Raw genomic sequence first — 10867 nt, 5'->3', positions numbered from 1 at the left:
TTATTAGCAAAATTGCTTGTAATATAAATATACCATTATAATAGTGTATTATTATTATATTGTATTACGTTATAATATTATCATTACTATATGTATTTGATGTTTAATAGGCTTCTCCTTAATCTCTCCTTATTATCCAACATATTCGCTTATCCAACATTCTACTATATGTATTTATTACGCAATGCTTTTGACACGAAAGAAATAAATAAAACTTGTTCCCCTACCACGTCACTGATTCCATAAGAGCGGACTTTTGGATCTTGAGTTCCATAATCTTTCTCACCCAGAGTTTTAATTTTTAATCTAGTTTTTAAATGTAGTGTTCATGCGGCCCGCTCTTGTTATATTGCTGTTTCGATCTTATGTTGTACTGTTTATTTTATGTAATGTATTATTTAATTGTATTATGTTATGGTTATATTGTATTGTCTTGGGCATGGCCCCATGTAAGCCGCCCCGAGTCCCCATTGGGGAGATGGTGGCGGGGTATAAATAAAGTTTTATTATTATTATTATTATTATTATTATTATTATTATTATTATCTGCCTCTTGCAGCAAAAGGCAGCTTGTCCCCCTGCCACATCATTAACTCCATGCAAATGTGGAGTCACAGCCATGCCGTTACCTTCCCACCAGAGCGGTACCTATTGATCTACTCACATTGGCATATTTTCGAATTGCTAGGTTTGTAGAAGCTGGGGTTAACAGTGGGAGCTCACTCCGCTCCCCGGATTTGAACCTCCAACCTTTCAGTCAGCAAGTTCAGCAGCTCAGTGTTCAATCCACTGCGCCACCGGAGGCTCTAGTAGACCTGTAGTAGAGGCTTATTATCCTGGCTTGATGCTCAAACACTCCAACGCTGTATTTTTCCTCCCTCTTTCAGCTCCCGCTATCGCTGCTGAAGACGGCCCAGAACCACCCCATGGTGAGTGAGCGCACAGTCCTGCCACAATCCCAGCAGCGTTTCCCCCTCCTCAAACCCTCTGTATTAAAATCAACAAACACCATTCTTTTGTTTTGTTTTGTATGTATTTTATCCTGTTTTATTGTGGTTATTTGGGTTTGGAACCATGTCAGCCGCCCCAAGTCCCTGCAGGGAGATGGAGGCAGGGTATAAAAATAATTATTATTATTATTTACCCACAAATTGCAGAATAATAATAATAATAATTTGAACAACACATTTGATTTCATACTAATATATGTATTTTTAATTAATACAGTAGAGTCTCACTTATCCAACACTCGCTTATTCAACGTTCTGGATTATTCAACGCATTTTTGTAGTCAATGTTTTCAATACATATGATAAAATTCGTAAATACAGTAATTACTATGTAGCATTACTATGTATTGAACTACAGTAGAGTCTCACTTATCCAACGTTCTGGATTATCCAATGCATTTTTGTAGTCAATGTTTTCAATACATCGTGATATTTTGGTGCTAAGTTCGTAAATACAGTAATTACTACATAGCATTACTGCGTATTGAACTACAGTAGAGTCTCACTTATCCAACACTCGCTTATCCAACGTTCTGGATTATCCAATGCATTTTTGTAGTCAATGTTTTCAATACATCATGATATTTTGGTGCTAAATTCATAAATACAGTAATTACTACATAGCATTACTACGTATTGAACTACAGTAGAGTCTCACTTATCCAACACTCGCTTATCCAATGTTCTGGATTATCCAATGCATTTTTGTAGTCAATGTTTTCAATACATCGTGATATTTTGGTGCTAAGTTCGTAAATACAGTAATTACTACGTAGCATTACTGCGTATTGAACTACTTTTTCTGTCAAATTTGTTGTATAACATGATGTTTTGGTGCTTCATTTGTAAAATCATAACCTAATTTGATGTTTAATAGGCTTTTCCTTAATGCCTCCTTATTATCCAACATATTCGCTTATCCAACATTCTGCCGTCCCGTTTATGTTGGATAAGTGAGACTCTACTGTAGTATGTTCCATGGCTTTAGTGGAAAAAAAACAACCCTATTATCTTCTGCTGAGTTTCTGCTCTTTGGCATTTGACGTGAATGTTGACACATTATTTTTGCAATCTTCTACAAGCCTCCTATACTAGTTACTTGTTATGTATATACCGTATATACTCGAGTATAAGCCGACCCAAATATAAGCCGAGGCACCTAATTTGACCACAAAAAAAACTGGGAAAACATTGACTCCAGTATAAGCCGAGGGTGGGAAATTTCAGAAATAAAAATAGATACCAATAAAATTACATTAATTGAGGCATCGGTAGGTTAAATGTTTTTTAATATTCACATAAAGCTCAAATTTAAGATAAGACTGTCCAACTCTGATCCAATCATTATTCTCATCTTCTTCGATGTAAATGTGCTTATGTATCCTTTTAATAATAATAGAGTAAAATAATGCATGTAATAATAATAATAATAAATACAGGAAAATAATACAACAATAAATAGAGTAAAATAATAAATGCAATAATAATAATAATAAGATCAGAGTGAAAGAATAAAATAGAGTAAAATAAATGTAATAGTAGCAACAATAATAAAGAAAAACAATAAATGTAATCATACCAATAATAATAGAGAAAAATAATAAATGTACTATATATTCTCGAGTATAAGCTGACCCAAATAAAACCAACCAGGACCCTCACCCGAGTATAATCCGAGGGGGGCTTTCTCAGTCTTAAAAAAAGGGCTGAAAAACTAGGTTTATACTTGAGTATATACAGTAATTCAAATTGCTTACTATAGTGTGTGTATATTTTGATATGCAGCTTTCCCTTAACTCTATGTTGTTTGAGGTTGTGGGAGGGAACTACAGACCATGTGACCAGATGTGGGACTTTTCCGATTGATATATATACATACAATATATTATATTATGAGCATAGCACAATATTAGTATCCTATATTACTATATTGTACTATACCACCATATTGCAATATTATTAGTAATGTTACATGTAATATATATAATTATTATATTATTACATTCTATTCTTCTTAATAGTATATAGTATTACACTACTATGATCAATATTATACGTGCATACAATATATTAGCATTGCACAATATTAGTATTATATATTACTGTATTGTACTATACCACCATACTGCAATATTATTAGTAATATTACATGTGATATATATATATAATTATATATTATATTGTATTATTATTAGTATTATATAGTATTACAATATTATGATCAGTATTATATGTACATACAATATATTAGCATAGCACAATATTAGTATTATATATTGCTACATTGTACTATACCACCATACTGCAATATTATTAATAATATTACATGTAATATACTTTAGAGTCTCACTTATCCAACATAAACGGGCCGGCAGAACGTTGGATAAGCGAATATGTTGGATAATAAGGAGAGATTAAGGAAAAGCCTATTAAACATCAAATTAGGTTCTGATTTTACAAATTAAGCACCAAGACATCATGTTAGACAACAAATTTGACAGAAAAAGTAGTTCAATATGCAGTAATGCTATGTAGTAATTACTTTATTTACAAATTTAGCACTCAAATATCACGATGTATTGAAAACATTGACTACAAAAATGCGTTGGATAATCCAGAACGTTGGATAAGCGAATGTTGGATAAGTGAGACTCTACTGTATATCATTATTGTATTATTAGTAGTATTATATAGTATTACATTTTTATGATCAGTATTATATGTACATACAATATATTAGCATAACACAATATTAGTATCATATATTATTATATTGTACTATCCCACTGTACTGCAATATTATTAATAATATTACATGTAATATATATATAATAATAATATATATTATTGTATTATTATATTGTATTATTATTAGATTATATAGTATGACAATATTATGATCAATATTATATGTACATACAAGATATTATTAGCATAGCACAACATTAGCATTGTATAGTACTATATTATACTAGACCACTATACTGCAGTATTATTAGTTATATTGCATGTAATATATAAAATATAATTTAATTATATATATATCTCTATCTGATGTCTGTCTGGTCTGTTATAATTGGCATTGAATGTTTACCGTATACGTGTTTTGTGATCCGCCCTGTCGTTCCAGCTGGTGGAGCTCAAAAATGGAGAGACCTACAACGGGCACCTGGTGAGCTGTGACAACTGGATGAACATCAACGTTAGGAGCAAATCCCACAGGACCGTGGCCAGACAATCCATAAAACTCACAACAAGCCAGATACACACACACACACACGCACACACTCCACTTGCCTCATTTCCAACAGACCTCTGAACAAACTTCTTAGGACGCCTGCCACATATGCAGGCTAAATGTTAGGAACATGGTTGGACAGCCCGAAAGACTCACAACAAGCCATATATATATATATATATATATACACACACACACACACACACTCCACTTGCCTCATTTCCAACAGACTTCTGAACGAACTTCTGAGGATGACTGCAACATATACAGTCTAAACGTTAGGAGCGAATCCTACTGGAACATGGCCGGACAGCCCAAAAGACTCACAACAACCCTGTGATATATATACACACTCCACTTGCCTCATTTCTAACAGACCTTTGAACAAACCTTTGAGGATGCCTGCCACATATGCAGGCTAAATGTTAGGAGCAAATCCCACAGGAACGTGGCCAGACAATCCATAAAACTCACAACAAGCCAGATACACACACACACACACACACACTCCACTTGTCTCATTTCCAACAGACCTCTGAACAAACTTCTTAGGACGCCTGCCACATATGCAGGCTAAATGTTAGGAACATGGTTGGACAGCCCGAAAGACTCACAACAAGCCATATATATATACACACACACACACACACACACACACACAGACTCCACTTGCCTCATTTCCAACAGACCTCTGAACAAACCTCTTAGGACGCCTGCCACATATGCAGACTAAATGTTAGGAACATGGTTGGACAGCCCGAAAGACTCGCAACAAGCCAGATACACACACACACACTCCACTTGCCTCATTTCCAACAGACTTCTGAACGAACTTCTGAGGATGACTGCAACATATACAGTCTAAACGTTAGGAGCGAATCCTACTGGAACATGGCCGGACAGCCCAAAAGACTCACAACAACACTGTGATATATATACACACTCCGCTTGCCTCATTTCCAACATACCTCTGAGGATGCGTGCCATATATGCAGGCTAAACGTTAGGAGAGAATCCCACTGTAACATGGCCAGACAGCCCGAAGGACTCACAACAACCCAGTGATATATATACACACTCCACTTGCCTCATTTCTAACAGACCTCTGAACGAACCTCTGAGGATGCGTGCCACATATGCAGGCTAAACGTTAGGAGAGAATCCCACTGTAACATGGCCAGACAGCCAGAAGGACTCACAACAACCCAGTGATATATATACACACTCCACTTGCCTCATTTCTAACAGACCTCTGAACAAACTTCTGAGGATGCGTGCCACATATGCAGGCTAAACGTCAGGAGCGAATCCCATTGGAACATGGCCGGACAGACCGAAGGACTCAGAACAACACAGTGATATATATACACACTCCACTTGCCTCATTTCTAACAGACCTCTGAACTAACTTCTGAGGATACCTGCCACATATCTTGTAAGCCACTCCGAGCCCTAGGGGAGTGGCGGCATATAAGTTTGAAAAATAAATAAATAAATAAATAAATATGCAGGCTAAATGTTAGGAGCAAATCCCACTGGCACATGGCCGGACAGACCGAAGGACTCACAACAACCCTGTGATATATATACACACTCCACTTGCCTCATTTCCAACAGACCTCTGAACGAACCTCTGAGGATGCCTGCCACATATGCAGGCTAAACGTTAGGAGCGAATCCCAATGGAACATGGCCGGACAGCCCAAAAGACTATATATACACACTCCACTTGCCTCATTTCTAACAGACCTCTGAACGAACTTTTGAGGATGCCTGCCACATATGCAGGCTAAATGTTAGGAGCAAATCCCAATGTAACATGGCCAAACAGACCGAAGGACTCATAACAACCCAGTGATAGATATACACATTCCACTTGCCTCATTTCCAACAGACCTCTGAACAAACCTCTGAGGATGCCTGCCACATATGCAGGCATCGGAGCCGTCAGAAGACACTCACCGCCATCGTGGCCGCGTGTGGCACGGGACTGGCCGCCCGGCCCTTCTTGGAGATGGACGGCGTCTTCATCAAGTCGCGCTTCTTCCTTGAAAACATGGTCAACGTCTCGAACCCAGAACCCGGCCGGAGTCGCCGACGAAGGTTCCCCACTTGGCCATCCACACAAGGCCTCACACGCGCCGGAGGCACATGATTTCCTGGCAGCGACGACAGCGAAAAAGAAGAAGCAGCCGCGACAACAAGACACAGGAAAAAGGCTGGGTTGCGGGTGCGAGTCCCTCGGCTCGGGAGGAAGTTGTTGTTTTCGGCGGCCTCTTTTTTGGGACGGCTCTAGATACGTGGAGTTGTAGGTTTTTCAGGTGCATCGATCTATGGGTTTGGCACCACTTTCATGCAAATATTATCCTTAGAGTTGTAGTTTCACAAGGTCTTTGTCCTTTGGTTGTCCGTAGAATTGGAGGCATTTTGCCATCACTTTCATTTATTATTATTATTATTATTATTATTATTATTATTATTATTACTATTACTATTATTATTATTATTACAATGCTTATATCCCGCCCTTCTCACCCATTGGGGACTTTCATGCAACTTTATCCTTAGAGTTGTAGTTCCACAAGGTCTTTGGAGGCAGTTTGCCATCACTTTCATTTATTATTATTATTATTATTATTTTATTATGACACAGCAAACAAGATAGATATGCTGGATTTCATATCACAAAATCACAAGTCGAACACTTCCCAAGTGTCTAGGACTGTGTGATGTATTTTCGGATGTTGCGTGCAGATCCCAGTAGGGTGGCCTTTTGCAGCTGGCAGATTGTAATTTTGTCAATGTCTATTGTTTCCAAATTATTATTATTATTATTATTATTACTATTATTATTATTACAATGCTTATATCCCGCCCTCATCACCCATTGGGGACTTTCATGCAACTTTATCCTTAGAGTTGTAGTTTCACAAGTTTTTTTTTTGTCCTTCCCTGGGTGCAATGAGTGCGATTTGGCAGCACTTTAACACAACATGATCTTTGGAGCTGTGGTTTCACGAGGTCTCTCCAAACTACAACTCCCAGCATTCCATCGCATTGAGCCACGGGAATTCACATGAGGCCGAACTACATTAACCCTACAGTGTTTATTCCGAAGCTGAGAGAGAGCTTGACGTGCCCAAAGTGAGTTTCCACAGTCAGGGAGAGGATTCGAACCCGGTTCCCAAACCACAACGCCACGTTGGCTCTCTCTGAATGGCCTAAAATGACTCAAAAGTTGCTATTTTAGTTAAGTTTTGATCAGTGGTAATGTGAAGTTCTCTTGTTGTTTTCAGCTTAGGACTATGTTGCAATCAGGCTCTCTCTCTCTATATATATATAAGCTTGGAAAGGCATTGTTTGCCTGTGTTCCAAGATCTAATATCAGCTGGGTTCAGTGGGTGTGGGTGAACTACAACTCCCATATGCAAGTCCTATCATCGATGGTCCATCCCACTCCAAACAGCGCCAGGATGTATAGTAGGTCATGGGGACTGTATGTGTCAAGTTTGGTCTTGATCAGACATTGGTGGGAGTTGCAGTGGTCTCAGGAAGTGAGTGAAGATACTGCAAGTCCCATCATCCATGGTCCAAACTCTTCCAAACCACACCAGGATGTAGAGTGGGTAATGGGGCCTCTGTGTACCAAGTTTGGTACTGATCCATCGTTGGTGGGAGTCGCAGTGCTCTCAGGAAGCCAGTGAAGGTATTGCAAGTCCCATTGTCCATGATCCATCCCCTTCCAAACAGCACCCAGGTGTAGAGTAGGACATGGGGGCTCTATGTGCCAAGTTTGGTCTTGATCAGTCATTGGTGAGGGTCTTAGTGGTCTCTTGAAGTGAGTGAAGGTATTGCAAGTCCCATCATCCATGGTCCATCCTCCTCCAATCTGCATCAGGGTGTAGAGTGGGTCATGGGTGCTCTGCGTGCCAAGTTTGGTCTTGATCAGTCATTGGTGGGGGTTGCAGTGGTCTCAGGAAGTGAGTGAAAGTACTGCAAGTCCCATCATCCTTCTCCAATCCGCACCAGGGTGTACAGTGGGTCATCGGGGTTCTGCGTGCCAAGTTTGGTCGTGATCAGTCATTGGTGGGGGCCTTCGTGGTCTCTTGAAGTGAGTGAAGGTACTGCAATTCCCATCGTCCCTGGGCCATCCTCCTCCAATCCGCATCAGGGTATAGAGTGGGTCATGGGTGCTCTGTGTGCCACATTTGGTCCAATTCTATCATTTCTGGTAGTTGCAGTAGTCTCAGGAAGTGAGTGAAGATACTGCAAATCCCATCATCCATGGTCCAATTTCCCCCAATCTGCACCAGGATGTAAAGGGAGTCATTTTTTTTTGGGGGGGGGGGGGTATGTGTGCCAAGTTTGATCCTGATCCGTTATTAGTTAGAGCAACAATGGTCTGTCAGAGACAAAGTGTTTTAAAGTACTACAAATCCCATCATCCTTGGTCCATCCTCTCGCAAAGTGGTGCAGAATGTAAAGGGTGTCATTTGGGAAATGTGTGCCACGTTTGGTCCAATTCTGTCATTCCTGGTAGTTGCAGTAGTCTCAGGAAGCGAGTGAAGGTACTGGAAATCCCATCATCCATGGTCCAATTTTCCCCAATCTGCACCAGGACGTAAAGGGGGTCATGGCGGTTCTATGTGCCAAGTTTGGTCCATTTCCGTCACTGGTGGGCATTGCAGTGGTCTGTGGGAGTCGAAGTGTTTCAAAGTACTGCAAATCCCATCATCCGTGGTCCATCCTCCCACAAACAGCACCAGGCCATAAAGTGCATCGTGGGGGTTAAGTGTGCCAAGTTTGGGCCATGTCCGTCATTCCTGGCGGTCACAGTGGCCTGTGGAAGTGGCGGCCAATCAGAAAGCTGCCACATACAAACATACAAACACTGACTTTCATTATATACATAGATATCTATCTATATATCTATCTATATCTATATCTACATATCTATATCTATATGAGATAAGAATGCTGTGTTGTGCACTGTGTCTTTAAGCTTGGGAAGAAATAGATTGGCAGATCTTTGCTTCCCTCTGCCGACAGATCACAAAATACAACCACATACAACTGGCTTTCAGCAGCCATGAACTCTAGGCATGTATGTATGTATAGGGTGCCCCCGGTGGTTTAATGGGTTAAAGCACTGAGCTGCTGAAATTGGGGAGCCGAGTGAGCTCCTGCTGTTAGCCCCAGCTTCTGCCAACCTAGCAGTTCGGAAACATGCAAATGCGAGTAGAGCAATGGGTACTGCTCCTATTGGCGGGAAGGTAATGGCGCTCCATGCAGTCATGCCAGTGGCCACATGATCTTGGAGGTGTCTATAGACAACACCGGCTCCTTGGCTTAGGAATGGAGATGAGCACCAACCCCCAGAGTGTGAGTAGAGCAATAGGTACTGCTCCGGCAGGAAGGTAATGGCGCTCCATGCAGTCATGACCTTGGAGGTGTCACATCAGCACCTCCCACAGAGATACAAACCCCACTTGCCTCGGTTCCAACAGACCTCACAACCTCTGAGGATGCCTGCCATAGATGTGGGTGAAACGTCAGGAGAGAATGCTTCTGGGACATGGGCCAGGTTGTCACCACCGACGGGGAGCCGATGTCCAGACGGTCTGGCCTTGTTTCTGGGGAGAACGGGCACGGGCATCCATGACGGGAAAAGCCGGAGATGCCCGTTCCTCGTGCCGATGGGCAGACCGAAATTCTCCGAGTCTTTTAAGCTCGTCACTCCACTCGCCCTGCTTCCCACTCGTCATTTCATCCCATTTTACCAAACTCGCTATTTCGTTTCATCCCATTTTACTAAACTCGCTATTTCGTTTCATCCCATTTTACTAAACTCGCTATTTCGTTTCATCCCATTTTACCAAACTCGCTATTTCGTTTCATCCCATTTTACTAAACTTGCTATTTCGTTTCATCCCATTTTACTAAACTCGCTATTTCGTTTCATCCCATTTTACTAAATTCACTATTTCGTTTCATCCCATTTTACTAAACTCGCTATTTCGTTTCATCCCATTTTACTAAACTCGCTATTTCCTTTCATCCCATTTTACTAAACTCGCTATTTCCTTTCATCCCATTTTACTAAACTCGCTATTTCGTTTCATCCCATTTTACTAAACTCGCTATTTCATTTCATCCCATTTTACTAAACTCGCTATTTCCTTTCATCCCATTTTACTAAACTCGCTATTTCATTTCATCCCATTTTACTAAACTCGCTATTTCCTTTCATCCCATTTTACTAAACTCGCTATTTCCTTTCATCCCATTTTACTAAACTCGCTATTTCCTTTCATCCCATTTTACTAAACTCGCTATTTCGTTTCATCCCATTTTACTAAACTCGCTATTTCGTTTCATCCCATTTTACTAAACTCGCTATTTCCTTTCATCCCATTTTACTAAACTCGCTATTTCATTTCATCCCATTTTACTAAACTCGCTATTTCGTTTCATCCCATTTTACTAAACTCGCTATTTCCTTTCATCCCATTTTACTAAACTCGCTATTTCGTTTCATCCCATTTTACTAAACTTGCTATTTCGTTTCATCCCACTTTACTAAACTCGCTATTTCGTTTCATCCCATTTTACTAAATTC

General features: G+C 40.1%; 1 protein-coding gene across 1 annotated transcript in view; it reads right to left on the bottom strand.

The window, feature by feature from the left end:
- Window positions 1-10013, bottom strand: part of LOC103281858 (uncharacterized) — a 32242-nt gene extending 22229 nt beyond the window's left edge. The window contains exons 1-2 of the mRNA XM_062960405.1: window positions 9848-10013; window positions 6211-6407 (exon numbers count right to left, since the gene is read on the bottom strand). Of these exons, the coding sequence (XP_062816475.1) occupies window positions 6211-6407; window positions 9848-10013 (363 nt within the window). The remainder of the gene's footprint in view (window positions 1-6210; window positions 6408-9847) is intronic.
- Window positions 10014-10867: the final 854 nt, after the last annotated feature.

The sequence above is a fragment of the Anolis carolinensis genome, unplaced genomic scaffold (assembly GCF_035594765.1).
Source record: "Anolis carolinensis isolate JA03-04 unplaced genomic scaffold, rAnoCar3.1.pri scaffold_7, whole genome shotgun sequence".
Classification (NCBI taxonomy): domain Eukaryota; kingdom Metazoa; phylum Chordata; class Lepidosauria; order Squamata; family Dactyloidae; genus Anolis; species Anolis carolinensis.
The sequence above is the reverse complement of the archived record's forward strand: the minus strand, read 5'-3'. Positions and strand labels throughout refer to the sequence as shown.